Below are 16,915 nucleotides of genomic sequence, written 5' to 3'. Positions count from 1 at the left end.
TCGTAATCTCATATTTCAAACACTCACGACTTTCTTATCATTGGTCTGACTTTGTTCACACTTTCACCATTAGTTTCTGCTTTCATACAAATAAAAATGATCACAAGAGTTGGATCGGCTGTTTACTTCAAATTTCACTCAGTCCCCTCATACACTTTACTTCACTCATTTCCAAACATAACCAGAGAACATCTTGGGCAAATTCAAGAATTTTTTCACTTGCATATATTTTCGTAATCTCATATTTCAAACACTCGCGACTTTCTTATCATTGGTCCGATTTTGTTCACACTTTCACCATTAGTTTCCCTTATTTTCAGCTTTCATACAAATAAAACGATCACACGGGTTAGATCGCCCGTTTACTTCAAATTTTACTCAGTCCCCTCATACACTTTACTTCACAAGTTCACTCATTTCCAAAAATAACAACCAAAGAACGACATCTTGGGCAAATTCAATACATTTTTTTTCAATTTTTTTTTTACTTGCTTTTTCACTTGATGCATACTTCATTACATTTCTGGATCATTTGACTAGGTGTGTTAACAGATTTGGTGGAATGATATCTGTCCTATAAACTAAGCCTTCATAAAGTTAAGATCATAAGAACTCTACAGGCTACAATCAATTGAATTAGAAAGAATGAAGTTGATCTTGCATTGCTAGTTTATGATTTTTTTTTTCTCCATCTATCGTAGATGGAGTGATCTCTCTGCTTCACAAAGAGATGTTTATCCACCTGTAACAGGTGAATACACACAAGCCCTGATCATCAAAGGCTGCTACTACCCTAGCCCCCTCCCTGATGGTGGTGGTAGATTAAGGAGGGGGTAGGAGGTAGGGGTGTGACTTAGGCTTCCGGAACGGGTTTGCTGGCTTGTCCCTTATGGTTCTTGGCCAGATGGTCGGTGAACTCCTGGTAGGGTGACCTGCTGAAGACGGTCTCCTTCCACATGTCAGGGGTCAGGTAGCTGTACGTCTTGGAGATGGCCTGGAACGTAGCCTTAGCTGTAGGAGTGAGGATTAACAAAAATAATGAAAAATTACAAAAAAGAAAAGAAAAGGGAACCAGTGAGAAGCCTTTTCACTAGGAAAAGTAAATGAATGTTCTTCTTTTTTGGGGGGGGGGGGGGGGGGGGGGGGAGAGAAATTTATTTGAAAGTCTGTATTATATTTTTAAGTTGAAAATCATACATAATTCTGTAGTATTTCTTCTCCAGCACCCTTTGTTTACATGTCATGTTTAGAGCTTGTGAAGGTTTATTCTATCCATACATGATAAAGCTTCATATATTCTGAACAGTATAAAGCCTGAAAAAGAAAAAAAGAAAAAAGAAGTAAATAAACACAATTGAAAGAAGTAAATAAACACAATTGAAAGATAGTATAAAAACTGGCACCTCTAACTTGGTGTACTTACCAAAGTTGCCGAGGGTAGCGGTCTGTCCGCAGGCGCTGGTGTAGCAATCCTCGATACCAGCCATATGAAGCAGCTTCTTGGGTACTGGGGCACTGACAATACCAGTACCACGGGGTGCAGGGATCAAACGCACCAATACACTGCCGCACTTTCCTGTAACCTAGTATTAGGATGCAAAGGTCTCAAGTTTAAGTCACAATCACTTGGAAGGGTATTGTAAACACTCATTAATTCATAAGATAGTTGGCTTTTTCTTACAAAATAGAATACTAAGGCAACAGTTAAATATTTTCCTCCTCCAAACTGGTGCAAAAATAATACTTTACACCTGTTCTAATCGACAAGAGATTGCATTTAAGCCAAAAGGTCAACTTCTACACAACACTTTCTATAGAGAAAGTATCATACTGTACACCTTTCAAACATAGCAAAAGATCCATCACCTAACCATATATTTTTATTTATAGAAAATAAAGCCAGAAGCTAATGGTCAATGACGTCTGAGGTAATCTTACTCACCTAATACATAGAACTTAACATTGCAAAACAGAAGAAGATTGAAGGAATGCACTATAAGAAATGAAGAAATGGTTCCCGGTGGAAAAAGTATTTAGATTTTAATCCTGTAATATACACTGTAGAATAGAAAGTGTTACCCACTATTTCTGTATTGTTTGACGTTTTTCATTTGTTCTTACCTCTTGTAATTATTGTGCAGTGATTTTTATGATTATTCTTATCATGATGTATGTACAAATTTCTTGATAAAAATAAGATTTAAAAGATTTTAAAACAAATCTTCCTCACCTTGCAGGGTACTGTGTGAGGCTTGCCGATCTTGTTACCCCAATAGCCTCGCCTGACTGGGATGATGGAAAGCTTGGCCAGGATAATGGCTCCACGGATGGCTGTCGCTACTTCCTTGGAGCACTTCACTCCAAGACCGATGTGGCCATTGTGGTCACCAATAGCTACAAAAGCCTGCAAAGAAAAAAAAATATGTGCATATAAAAAGAGTGAATAATGCCTGTGAATTAGACAGTTGATTTGTCAAACTGATGATATCTGCGTAAAGACGGGGCTTTATATACATCTCTGAATGCAGATCTCCAAGACCTTAGTAAGCCTCTAGACAATATCTTCTAGATACAGAATCTCTGATACGATGAAAAGAGAAATGTTTTCTACAGAGTAAAATGCAACATTGGGCCAAACCATTTTCAAGAAATAAACCATGACAATTTGTTCTCTTCTTTTAATTCACCATCCCAACACTTGCACACTGGCTGCATATATGGGTAACTTGGGCTAGAAGCTTGCTCGTTTCAAACTCATCCGTTATTAATCTCTTGAGCGATATCTATGGACTCCATAATCAAATAAATTATTTTAAAATAAATTAAACTGTAACTGAAACTTTTCAGGACATATCCAAACCCAGGAAAAAAAAGTGAGCTTAGCTATGTACCTTGAACCTGGTGCGCTGTCCAGCACGGGTCTGCTTCTGGACGGGCATGATCTTGAGCACCTCGTCCTTGAGGGCGGGGCCAAGGAAGAAGTCAATGATCTCAAATTCCTTGATGGGGAGAGAGAACAGGTAAATCTCCTCCAGTTCCTTGATCTTCAGGTCTGTAAAGTGAGAAGAAATTGATTAGAAATAGTATGCAAGGAGAAAGGATGGTTGGAGTAGAGGTTTCACTCGGGAGGCCCAGGTTTGATACCAAGTCGATGTGCTCGTACCCTTCGGTAAGGCATTTTATTTTCTTTCATTAAGAAAATTAAACAAATCTATTCCGTCAGGCTCAGTCTTTCCCACATCGGTCGACCAATCGAACAATCAGTAGACTGCCAGATTCCACTTTCATCACACCTACACTTGTGTACAATATGGCTGTCTAGGCGTTTCGTTCTCTTCGCAAACTGCTACAGGTGCAAACAAAGTGTGAACATTTCTCACCTTTGACCAACCTGCCGAGCTTGGTTACTGGCTGCCATTCCTTGTCCTCTGGCTTGCCCCTTCCACGACCTCGTCCACGGCCACGTCCGCGACCACGTCCACGACCCCTGCCTCGGTCACCTGACCCAAAGCCGCCACGGAAACCTCCTCTACCACCGGCTGGTGCTGCTGCGTCTGGTGCTGCGTCCGCCATTGCTAAATACAAATTCATGAATAAAGAGTCCCATTAACTTAACTCCCATTAACACAATCAAGAGTATTCTTTCAAAAGATAAATTTTGCAGAAATCTTGATTGCAATAATTTTCATATTTCTGCCCATGACCATTACTCTGAACTGCAGCGTTATACAAAAGATAAAGGATACATTTCACACAAGTGATGCGTATCGCCACAATCTTGTTTTCACCAAATTGCAGTCGGACCCCCCCCCCCGTCCAATTTAATACGAGTCTCACAGTAACAGAAACAGTCCTAGGTAACCCATTAGATATACTCATTCACTTCTCTCAGACACAGAGTTGACAGACATGACAGAAGACCTTTTAAGTTCAAGCATGAACTGGCATTAACAGAGCTACCAAGTATCACGCATTAGGCGTGACATCACGCATTTCAGAGAAGGCCAGAGAATGAGGATTGTCCGCATAAATGAGGATATCCTTGTATACGCGGACAAAATGCGTCCTAAGAAATAAGGATCGTCCGCATTTTTGCAGATGTTTTTTTCTGCAGCACTATGCAGGTTTCCGATCAGCGCGCTGGCGATACTAAAAACCGGATTCCGCGTAATAAAATAGACTCTACCCCCAGTTCACTTTTATGTGTCTGAAGGATGTCTTCCCAAGGAATTATCGCTCATAATGTAAAAGTCTCTGTAAAATGCATCCAGAAAATCATTGCAGAATCCGTTTTTCGCATCACCAACACGCAGATCATAGGCCTAGTTCAGAATCGCCAGCAAAAAGGCGGATGCGTCTGTCTGCGTAAACAAAGGCGATCCATTTTCTCGGACCAGCGCCCCTACTCAGTCAAGTTTCAACAATCATCAATGCGTAACTAGAGTAAAGGAGCCGGTAATCGGACAGCTCCAGTTTTCGGCCGATCCATTGGATGCATGGTAAAATCCCTTTAAAATGCATCGCATAATAGCACAACACATATCCCACACATACCATACCATGCCAGAGTCACTGAAGAACCACATTTGCAATGGAAAATATATCCTAAAATATCACATTTTAGCGATGTAATCGGCGGTCCCGCTACCCAAATCTGAAAAATCGAGTTTCTTACGCGTGTATGTAAGAAATATGGGTACCATAAAATCAGCTTTATTTCAAGTATTTTTCAGATTTAGAGCCCGATTTTGTGTTAGTCGCGAGCTCAAAAGTATCTCATCGCATGTATTAAATCAATGCAGCCGGACCTTGCCACGCACACACGATATGTCTGTCTAATTCAGATTCCAACTTCCGATCACCGCTGTGCCTGTCTTCGGCCAGGCGAGCACCAGGGAGCTCCGGCGTGGGATACCTGCTCCGCCCGCTTGTGCTGTACATCAGCGCGGAAACGCACGGCGCGTGCGAGCGCTTCCTATTGACTTTTGTACATGCGGCCGTAAACTGAAACGCTCGGCCGATAACTGGCTCCAAAACAGTGAAAATTGAAATGAATATTGTCATGGCAATTCGTGATTTTTTTCTGGGATTCTTTTTTTGTTTAAATAATAATATTTGCTTCATGATTTGAACAAGAAATGATAATAAATAGGAAGTAAAGAGTCCAAAAAATAGGATTTTGTCTTAAGACAGTGGCCGAAAACCGGCTCCTTTACTCTAAAAATAGGCATTTTTCTACTTTTCTACCGGAGAATTACTGCAACTTTGGAAACAAGCTCATCTTAATCCATGGTAATTCTCCAGATTTTGCCCAAAGGCAAAGTAGAATATAAAAGCCTGGAAAGAGAATAGTTAGACTACGCACTTGGGGCGGTATTCTGAACCCTGTGTTATCTCTAATATTGTTGTATCTTTGGAGATAAGATAAAGTTGGTATTCTGAACACTGTTGTAAGTTTTGTGTTATCTTTTGTTGTATCTTTTCTCTCATCTCATTGGCCGCGCCTGCGCTCATAGTTTGGTGCGCTTGTAATTGTGCGTATTATTAATAAAGTGGCGTTTAATCCTTATTTGCATATGCGCACGAGAGATAATATGTCGAGATAATTGGTATTCTGAAAGTTGTTGTATCTTTTATCTTATCTTATCTTGCATGGTATTTACAACAATATTTACAACAGGTAGATCTAGGGGGTTGTTGTATCTTTCGTGGTGACATAATGGCGGCAATATTTCTTGCCCAGAACCGACTTCGTGTCAATAGACGACTTAGAAGAAGATTTTGTGTTGACCGGAAACATCACAGATGAGAACTTTCTAAGAAATTAAATGCTAGGATATGACGATTTTAATGCTCTCATCTTAACCAATATAGTGAAAGCGTGACTTGTCTTCATGATCCACATTCAACATGATGACGCGCGTAATAAGCGCTCAAATAACTAGTTACGCCCAAGATTAGTATGCGCTAGGTGCATCTTCAGATATGGCATAAAGTATTCCTATTGGTTGGCCTACTTATCATGCTTATATCAAACAGATTTTGATTGGTAGGGTCCATACAAATGGGCGTGTCAACAGTGGTCAAAGATAAGATAGAGGTGGTCCTTCAAGAGATAACACAGGGATAAAATGATGTTCAGAATACCAACTTACAACAATATTAGCGCTGTGTTATCTCTGGAAGATACAACAAAAGATAACACAAAACTTACAACAATGTTCAGAATACCACCCCTGGCCTCGACTCCCAGAGGCAGAGTCATCACCTTCGGCTTCACCGAAAGTTCACGGTCACAATGTGCAACTAGACCCCTATTCTCTTTTCAACTTCAGCAAGTTCTTGGCAGATCCCGAGAAATACCAAACCATTATCGGTGCAAAAAAAGCAAGTTTAATTTGTATAACTATGAGCGTCCGGACACACGAAGCCCATCATTTTCTCGATTCATCAACTATAACCAGGCTACATCTGACATGCTACAGTACAGCGGTACAGCCTACACTTCATACATGTAAATGTAGTTCGTGCGAAATGACCAGAGGACACTTCTTTTTCTCTAAAATTAACAAATATGCTGAGGATTCGACGAATTTATATCAATTTTAAATTGAAGCGTTTGTTCGAAATATCAGGACAAAATCATTTTCATTCCCTCATTATTTAAGATTGGCGCAGATTTCTGCGATTTTGTTATGTTAAATTTTGATCTAGTGCACCTACGTGATAATTATTTGTCAAAGAGATTGAAAGTTTGTATATTTTGATTAAAGAGGGCGCTAGATACAATATTACCGTTCAGGTGTGCGTTTTTACGGCGATTTTATAATACAAATAGGGAATATAAAAGCCAATATAGACTTCACCAATCAGACGTAAATAATCATATCTGATTGATACACGTCTGCATGTATATTAATTAAAAAAATCACCCAATCATGCATCCCCTAACGCACGCCCAGGAAAAATAAAGTGTTTTGTTTTTTTGTAGGCAAAGTTATTTTAAGTGAATAGGAATTTCAACACAGCATGAATGCCATGAAAACCGCTACCTGCAAACTTTATGACTACTTGAGATAGACTATGTGGCGGATCACATTTTCTCTCTTTTTTTTCTTATACATTATATTCCAGAATCCATTGTGTTTTTGTTTGCATGCCCTTTGGAAAGCAAAGAGTGAATTAGGTTTCTAAGGACAATATTATACCGTCTGCATAAATCTTAAAACTTACAGTCACATCATACATGTAGCCTACAAAATGAAACTGATGATTTTTTTTAGATAGACAATAATTATTATGTAGGTTTTTGTTGTTTGTATTTATTTTGCTCATGTGGAATTCTCCACTTTTCATGTATACTATTTGTCTTGCTATATTGTATAATATTGTATTTATGTTTAGCATAGTCTAGGTTTAGATCATTCCTATTTATCGTATATACATTGCATTTGGATTGTTGTTTTGTTTATTATCAAGTTGGTATTCTTTATTATTAAACAAGTCTCCTCATTTAACTACCTCGGCAGCATGATCACCGAGGATGCCAGATGTGAGACAGAGATCAAGAGAAGGATAGCTCTCGCTAAATCTTCATTTTCAAAGCTAGGCAAAATTCTGACAAATCGAACAATGAGTATGAGGACCAGAACAAGAGTATTGAATTGTTACATCTACCCAGTACTTATGTATGGTAGTGAACCGTGGACTTTAGCCTCTGATACTAAAAAGCGTTTGGAAAGTTGCGAAGAATGATGAAAATCCCCTGGACTGACAGAGTTAGGAATGAGGAAGTTCTTACACGAGCTGGAGTGCAAAGGAAAATGATAGTGAGATGTTGATTAGGCAGTTGAAGTTCATGGGTCACATTACACGTAAAGAAGGCCTAGAGAATCTTGCTTTGGCAGGGAAATTGTGGGAAGAAGGAGTAGGGGAAGAAGGAGGATACTTTGGATGGACAGTCTGCAGAAATTGTTGGAAGAGAGAGGAGTGAAAGAACTGGGAGTGGTACTAATACAGAAGGCTAGGAACTGAGGGTTGTGGAACAGCATGATCGCCAAAGTCAATCAAAATGGCACTTAGAGAGAGAGAGAGAGAGAGAGAGAGAGAGAGTCATTATCATGACGTGTAAATGTATACTCTCATACCCCAGAAGGGGGTCGCAAGAGTCAATCAATTCTATCATTTCTATTCTCTTCTATTCCATGCAGCTATAAAGGGATTGATGGGGCCGAACGGGAAGAAATGGAGGACTAAGATATGAACTGAAAGAGAAGAAGATCCGAGAGAGAGAGAGAGAGAGAGAGAGAGAGAGAGAGAGAGACGATTGAAATCAAGAAAAGATAGACAGTATAAAAAAAAAATTAAGATGCCCAGGTTAAAAAATAAATATTTTGTTTAACCCTCAAAGCGTAGATTGAGCGCCCTGCATAATTATTATGAGCGGTAGATAAATGAATATGCCAAGGAGAAATCTTGCAGAGGATTACCAAACAAAGCAAAGTTATACTGAATTTTTAGTGGATTTTAAACCTTAACAAAACGAGAAAAAAAAAATCATAGGGCCTACCTGATGCAATTCACTTTCATAATTATTTGGGCGCACATTCCACTTTGTTTGTGTGTGCACCGTGCACGCGCCCCTTCCAAGTGCCACTTGGGGCACGTGTCTCCTCTGCCCCCCTTCCTTTCGATAAGCCACTACCCTAGCTGGAATAGCTCTATATATATCTACGTAGGCTACCGTAGGACAATATTAGTATATAATGAAGGAAATTGAAATTAACTGATGCAAATCATGATACAATTAAAGATACTCGTTGGGGTTTGAGTCCAGGGCTCTGGGAACGATTTTGTCACCGGGGGTGCTGCAGGTCCCTGGGAACGATTTTTTCGATATATATATATACTGCGAAATTTTCGCAACGACTCAGCCAGCCGTTGAATAAGCGGGGGGGGGGGGGGCGGGGGTAAGAAGACTTTTTTTCTTGTTTTTGTTTGGTCCAATTTTTTTTGCTACGACTCAGCTAGCCGCTGGATAAGCGGGGGGGGGGGGGGGGGGGGGGGGGTAAGAGGACATATTTTGTTGTTGTTATGTGTCCCATAATTTGAAAATTTGGTCGTTCGGTATTGGGGGGGGGGGGGTAAGGTCTGTCATTTTCATTTTGGGTCACCAATTATCACAATTTTTTAAATTTATTTAATTATCTATTATTAATTTTGAACATATATAAAAAAAACAAATTAAAAAAAATTCTCTTCGAGGGATACATTTTATAGGATTTTGTGAAAGAAAAATATATAACGTTATAATTGTCTTCTTTCTAATCTTCATTTGTAGCTGTCGGCTGTGTGACAGTTTTGTAAACGAAGCACATAATAATATACATTAAACATATCATACCAATTTTTTTTGCAGGGGGTGCTGTGCCCCCCCTGAAAAAATTCCGGGGGTGCTGCAGCACCCCCAGCACCCCCGCTTCCCAGGGCCATGTTTGAGTCAGGATTATGGCTCATTCCTCTCCAGTGAAAAAGACTCTGCCTATGCAGTGATGTCCGATGATTTTTACTCTAATTTTTTTTAAGACCAATATAGTTGAGAAAATGTTGGGGTTGTCCGACATTTATATTGATATCCATCACTGACATCAATCCGCCACTTTGAAACCCGATTAGTACGTTCCATAATTTGGATCCCCTATATCTGAGACACTGAGACATATTTTTCCATAATTTGTTTTTATGCGAGGTATGGAAAAATGCACATCACCAAGGCCGAGTCTGTAATTAAATGTTTGAGTTATACATTTCTTATTAATGTAACTAGGCCCCTCTTTTTTGTTTGTTTGTTTGTTTTTATTTCCGTATAAAATCATCACAACATACAAATACATACATAAATGAGATATACGGCGGATAGCCCATTTCAGGCGTATTAACAAAATACGCCTGTTCTTCCACGACTTTAAACATTAGATGAGAAGGTGTTTAAATCGAACTTCTAATCTATCAAATTTATGTGGATCATAGATCAACTACTGGCTATAGAATACATATTATTGCCAACACGGAGTGACCTATTATGTCTGCATATTAGTCTTGCCAGTGTTGTACCAATTAATCAAGAGAAAAATAATTAAAAAAAAGCTTTGCATATATACTCCTTCTATAAAGTCCTTTGAAATAAATGGCCTATTATCTGTTTCAACAAATGATTATGATTCAGTGTATTCCAGACTTCATCATGCAAGTATTTACAAGTAAATAGAATAGAGTATCAATATAACTACATAAAGTATTCGCGACTCTAGAGAGAGAGAGAGAGAGAAAGAGAGAGAGAGAGAGAGAGAGAGAGAGAGAGAGAGAGAGAGAGAGTGATATAAATTGAAAACGAGTTTGTAAGAGTAGAGAGAACATTTGACAGAATTTGAAGGAAGAAGAAGAAAGAGAAAAAAAAAAAGCTAGAAGAAGAAGATTATTATTTTTAACAGTAACTGAAATATCAGCAACAAGCCAACAACTGCAGAAAAACAAGAAACAGTAACGAGAACAAAAAGAGCAATTATATAACAACAACATCAAACAGTAGCAACTGGCTAAGGAGCTGCTACTTATCTTAAATTTTTGGCTTTTTCTGCGGGCCCTGTGAAGCCACACATCCGCAAATTGTTTATTTCTGTTTTACTTGTCGTTCATTTCTGCTCAAAATTCGAAATGTCATTTATTGGAAGAGGGTTGGTTTCTGTCATGAGAAATGCACCAAATAGACTTCGTGCCAATCAAAACAGGGTAAGTTCTTATTAGAAAAAATACCTATCATAGATTCGTTTCATGAAATGATCAACATTCATTCACGCCCACTCTCAACATTATCCCACGTATTGATTTATTTGCTGGTTAAATTTATTTCTGGTGGGTTTCCATATTTTATTAGACATTTTTTGGAGGCCCTATATGTCTTCGGCCCTTTGCAGTTCGCACCTCACATTTCATTTAAAATTGACAATAATTTTCTGTTGTATTCTTCTAGTGCTTGATTTCATCTTAATCCTCATATTCTGGAGAGTAAATGTGCCACAAATCTCTTTCAAATTTCGAACATTTGAATGAGTTTGACTTTGAAAATTGAAGTTTGAGTCGGACAAGGTCATTTGTACAAAGCCAAGCCTAAAGCACTCCAGCAAAGCATAGAGAGTCAATGCTAATGCGTTACAGTGTTACTTATTTGATTTTACTGATGACAACTTAAAATCTCATAACCTTCTTATTTTTAATTGATATTTGCTCAAACTTTCACTGCACTGACCTCTTCCTCCCTTTTTACTGCTTCTAGACTATTAAAACAAGCAAATATGCTTTCTTAGCAGTCAGGTAAAATAACCACCATCATAATACTATTGTATAAAAACTTAATATCAGGGTGGACTTCCCCTTTTACTAGTAGGGCTAGGCGAAGAGGTGATAATATGAAATATGTTATTGATATCATGAAGCATTAATTGGCACCCATTCCCCTGCATGAAAACACACATACATGTAGGAGCATTACTATCCTGGCTGTGTAGTAAAAGCTTAGACCGAAAGCTTCAGTCTCTATATCGTCGGTTTTTCCACTGAGACTACATCTGGCTCCACTAGACCTCCGGATATAGAGACTGAACGATCTCCTATGCCATCGTATGTTGAAGATATCACGGCTAGATTTTAGCCGATAGGCCCCTCCAACAAACATGACAAACTTGAGGAGAAATACATCATTTATCTTCAATTGCAGTAATTTTCTAGGCAATTGTCGGTCCCTAAAAGTTCCCTTTTTACCCCCCTTCCCCACGAAATAGAAATATAAAAGAAATAAAAGGACTTTCCGAGCTTTTGGCTGCTTCTCGATGACCCACATCAAGCATTCTGACCGACAGAAATCAAAATGGTGGCTAATGAATATTCAAATACGATAATGAGGATGGTTGACCTCGCCTCGGCTAGCTCCTCTGCGCGTCACGTCGAGGATAGCGCGCACACGTGAAGCAGACAACACGTCTATGAATGAGGTCAATGGGGTGGAGACTAAAAAACTTTGTCATGAATATTCATTACTTTGATTCAAGATGGCTGACGTCTGAAGACAGTCAAGTGGAAGAGATAATAACACTTTTTTGAAGAAGATTTCATATGCAGAGGTCCAAGGTACATATTTTCTTAATGTTTATCATGTGTGGTTTAATTCTAAATGCCAATTGTAAATGCCAAATGCCAATTGTTATTATGTTAGTGCATGCGATTCTTACAAAAAAAAGGATTTAACTTAGCATCAGGGCAGCATCGGCGATCGTTCAGTCTCTATATCCGGAGGTTTAGTGGAGCCAGACGTAGTCTCAGTGGAACAACCGACGATATAGAGACTGAAGCTTTCGGTCTAGTAAAAGCTGTGCTTTTGATTCTCAACATTTCAAACACCACTGTACAAAACTTTACTGATTTCACTAAAAATCGGTACTTTAGTGACAATTGATGACACCTAAATAGCAGTAAAATACATTTTTTTCAACTTACTGATGTTAAAAAGAATAATTTAAAAATTCAAATTGTAAGTCTAGTGTCAAACTTCACTTACAGCTGCATCGACATGATTGTGTACAGTCTATGCAATATTGTGTGGTGTGTGCATTTGTGTATTGACTTCTAGGTCCCTGCCTCACAGCATGTATGCAGTGCTAGAGGTCAATACGCATTAGCATTGACTCTCTATGCTTTGCTGGAGTGCATGAAAAGTGATGTAAACAATACCTTAAATATGTTCGTAATCATCTATGCCCGCACTCGACAAACCTCGCAAACCACCTTGGGGCTATTTTTTCTACTCGTACAAAGCACTTTGAAATGAGTTAAGAATTTAACCTAAAACATGAAAATTGATACTGGGGTGATAGCACTTTGCTTACCGGTACCTTTCACATGTTCCTGATGATAACAAGCTAAGTATGCGATAAACATTGAAAAAATGCTGACCTCTCACCAGAGTTCACGATGTTTGTTCTGTTGGAAGCCCATATCCAGAGATGGATACTAAATACAAATACATGTGGTTTACATGTACATGAAAATTGCTGTTTTTGCGTTGCCAATTTGATATTCACTTTCGATAATAGTGATTATTTTAGTGTACTAAGGTGCACGCACAGAGTTTGCTGAATTTAGAGAACTCCTTGCGGGCAACCCTTTTAACACAAATGAAAAGTAGTTTGCAATGCAATTTAGTTTTTTTTTACATCACTCTTTAGCCAGTATGTGGAGGTATATGGGTTCCAACGAAGGCTAGGTAATATCAATATCATGTTATCACCTAGCCCTTGAGGATAAGACGAGGGTGATTTGCAGACATGCAGGGCCGTAGTCAGAGTTTGACGTTTGTTTTTTTTTTTTTTTTTTTTTGGGGGGGGCGCACATACAAATGTACATGTATTATTGACGTCCTGGGGAGGGGTCTAAAAAAGTTCAACCGATCTTGGAAATTTTTTGGGGGGCATGTGTAGTAGGCTCTCTACAGCCTCTATGATGAACTGAGTTTACTCTTGGACATCCACCAACAAGTTTGAAAGCTGCCCTTATAAATCCCTAATACCATAGTTATCATCTACACCCTGAGGCATATGCGGCTTAAGGTTCTGTTGCTGTGTTTCCTGATGGAAATGAAGACCATTTTTAATCCCTCTTTTCTCTCATTTTATTTACTAAATTTTGTTAGGTTTGTCTGCGCACTGTGGTACGACATAGAACCACAAATGATAACGGCGGTTTGCTGTCTGCCCCATTTTCAATGCGGTTTGGATTGCCCAAGGTTGTTGCTGTGGTAGTCCCATTCCTTTATTTTGGTGCGACAATCAGCAAGGAAGGGGCTGCTTTCCTGGAGGAGTATGATATCTTTGTTCCTGAGGATGATGACTAGAGTGCTTTCTGTGCAAGAACTTTTGCAAGTAAGATTATTTGTTAAATTCCAAAAGAGGCTATAGCCCACAAGACTGACATGTCTGTCTCCTGAGACTTCTGGTAATTTTTTGAGGGTTTTGACTTTTGAGGGTATGTGACTGTCAATGAAATGATTGTCACCAAACCATTCAACAAATATTTCTATTGAATTTTGTTTGTACATAGATAATTTATCAGTTACTTGCCAATATTGTGTTGTATTGTGTTGTCTTAAAATGATTAAAGGAGTACAAAAAAAATGTCAGACATAGATTTGCCCTGGTTTTGTTTTGATGGTTCTTTTAATTAAAGTTAAATTTTTGTTCAAGAAGCTAATCTAGTTGTTGGAAAGAATCTAAGCAAGATTTCAAATTTTGAACAATTGATCCATTAACATCATCCATGTTAATAAATCTGCTCTTTTCTTTGATTTTGTTCAGTTTCACAGACCTCTGTCCTGACGTTAGAGTGAGTTAAGATGGGACACGGTAGCACTTGGTAGATAGAACATCAATCTGCAATACCTAGAAGTCTAAATCTCATTACTGTTAGTATTTATGGGTATGGCAAGGTCTTATTGGAAAGTTTTTTTAAATTGAACATTATGTGAATATAGAAATGTTATTTATATGCAAATATATACAACCTTAAATCTTTCTAACAACTTGATCTTAATGATTTATTAATAGTATTTGGTAGAGAGACTGTATGAGTTAGAACTTGCTGTAGAATTATTAACTATCACAAACGTCAAAAAAATGAGCTATAGAGGAAATTTAATAAGTAGTTATATGCTTGTACTTCTAGATATAATGTACTAATTATGTAACAGGCCATTAAAGTGACTGCATATTTCAGCTAATCCTCATCTTAAATGACATTAAATGTGGTTTATTGAATATGTTGATGATTGTGTTATGCTGTTAACATGAGAGGAAATGTTAAGAAAATATCATACCGGTACTGAATAATCCATGAGAAACTTAGATATTCTTTATTAGAGCCTATATACTGACTTGATAATATGCTGTTACTAGCCAGGAATTGAGTTTAGGGTGAACCTATCTCTTATCACTGGTCTTAGCCCTAATCTAACTCAAAATTGGGCCAAAATACTGAAGTGATTATGATATATGTTTGAAGTCTTGTAGAAACACATATGAAATGACTTACTAAAAAGAAACTAGCACCATTATTTTTATGATAGCACAAACTGAAAAAATAAAATATGCATATTAATAATTGGGGAAAAAGACACCCAACTTAGTTCCAGGGTGTGCTGTAATTGTAAATCAAGTTTTTTAAGAAATCAAAATTCACCAACAAAAATGTCCCTTTTCCTGAATGATTATAAAACAAGACTTTTTTGAGGGAGTGCACGTTATTGACAGTATGATATAAAATATTCCTTCACAGAAGTTGTTAATAATGGTTGAAGTGCTTAGATAAACACTCACTAGATTTAGATACATGTAATTTGGTATTTTGTTATATATATGTACTGCTGATTGAGCATGTCTACAAATTCCATCTCTAATTGTATAAGAATATTTCAGGTAACGGTATCACTAATTTAAGGGTAACTAATAGAATATTAAACCAGGATTTATTATAAGTACACTACTAAACGGGTGATCCCTCACTAAACAGATATAACCGTCTCAGCCAGACATACTCTCAATGAAACATGCATTGATACAAGAGACTGAAGCTTTCAATTGAATAAAACATATTTAGATATTTCTCAACCATTGTACTATATAAGTAAATGTAATTTTGTCATACATTTTTTAATGCAATTGATAATGTTACACTGCAATGTGAAACGCTATTGAGAATTTGTGAATGGTGTGCAATTCAGCTTTTGGCTGCAAAGCATTGACAGGATTCAGTTAAAAGAATATTGACAATAGATAATAAAACAAGGTACACGTATTGAATCAAATTTGAAGCAAGCTTTCGTTTTTATTGTCATTTGTTCACTGCACATTGTGCTGACATCAATACATGTCATGATGTTAATGTTCATTGATGTTTATGACATCTTTTTGCAAACTATCAACTACTCAAAACTGAAATAGTGAACCGTGTCACTATTCAATTATATTTACAATAAGGTTATGTTCCTATCTACCAAAGCTTTGTCATTGTCATAACTGCCATATCTACACTACAAATAAACATTTCCTTTGACTTAAAGCCTCTCTAAAGTGTTTGGAGCTCCACAAATTTGATGGCAAAAATTCACTATTGTATAATGATGTGAAAGAGGATATCATTTAAAAATAAACTTCTGCAAGAAGCAAATGTGTTTGAAGACGAATATTGATATACAAAGAATATGACATTAAGGTTTTCTGCTTACTAGAGTAAACCCAAATATGCAATTTTTTCATCAATATTCGTCTTTAAACAAGTTTGTTTTAAAAATCCTTGCAGAAGTGTTTGTTAAATCCCCACTGCACTACTTATAGCTACATGTACTTGCGCCCTCTATATAGCAAACAATGCCTAATCGGTGCCTGTTGGTCCCCCATGATCCTCTTGTTCTTATGTTAATTGAGAGCTGATTTGATGAGATAACCACCTGTCAGTAACCTTGCACATCATTGTAAAATTTAAGTTAATTTTTGCCAACAAATTTTTGCCAAATTTGGGGCTCCCAACACTTTAGAGGGGCTATAAACTCTAGTACAGTTTTATAAAACACAATATTAGCTCTTCATTGCAACTTTTGAAATACATTAATATAGGAAAAATAGTACAGATAATAATATGGTACAAATATACATGGTAGAGATAAAAAAAAATCACCAAATTCACCCCCAAATCACCAAATTCAAAGAATGCCCGATATCAATGCCAATAAGGGTTAAGTTTATAATAAGGAATTCATTTCAATTTAGATTTTTGGCTATTGAATTTTTGTCACAAATGTAACACGCTCTCACAA

General features: G+C 37.6%; 1 protein-coding gene and 1 non-coding gene across 2 annotated transcripts; one reads left to right on the top strand and one right to left on the bottom strand.

Annotated features, from left to right (window-relative positions):
• Positions 1 to 461: 461 nt before the first annotated feature.
• LOC576368 (40S ribosomal protein S2) lies at positions 462 to 6,756 on the bottom strand. Its single transcript, XM_011677172.2, has 6 exons — positions 6,724 to 6,756; positions 3,381 to 3,575; positions 2,892 to 3,052; positions 2,231 to 2,404; positions 1,424 to 1,583; positions 462 to 1,011 (listed from the first exon to the last, which is right to left on the bottom strand). Exons 2-6 carry the CDS (start codon positions 3,571 to 3,573, stop codon positions 854 to 856), a joined length of 846 nt encoding a protein of 281 aa, XP_011675474.2. The 5' UTR covers positions 3,574 to 3,575; positions 6,724 to 6,756; the 3' UTR covers positions 462 to 853.
• A 3,877-nt stretch (positions 6,757 to 10,633) lies between these two features.
• Positions 10,634 to 15,913, top strand: LOC100888586. Its single transcript, XR_004064275.1, has 3 exons — positions 10,634 to 10,788; positions 13,742 to 13,970; positions 14,403 to 15,913. It is a non-coding gene; the product is annotated as an uncharacterized LOC100888586 (transcript).
• Positions 15,914 to 16,915: the final 1,002 nt, after the last annotated feature.

This window comes from Strongylocentrotus purpuratus, unplaced genomic scaffold, assembly GCF_000002235.5.
Source record: "Strongylocentrotus purpuratus isolate Spur 01 unplaced genomic scaffold, Spur_5.0 spur5_contig_837, whole genome shotgun sequence".
Lineage (NCBI taxonomy): Eukaryota > Metazoa > Echinodermata > Echinoidea > Camarodonta > Strongylocentrotidae > Strongylocentrotus > Strongylocentrotus purpuratus.
Note: the sequence above shows the minus strand (reverse complement) of the source record. Positions and strands in the feature narration are given on the sequence as shown.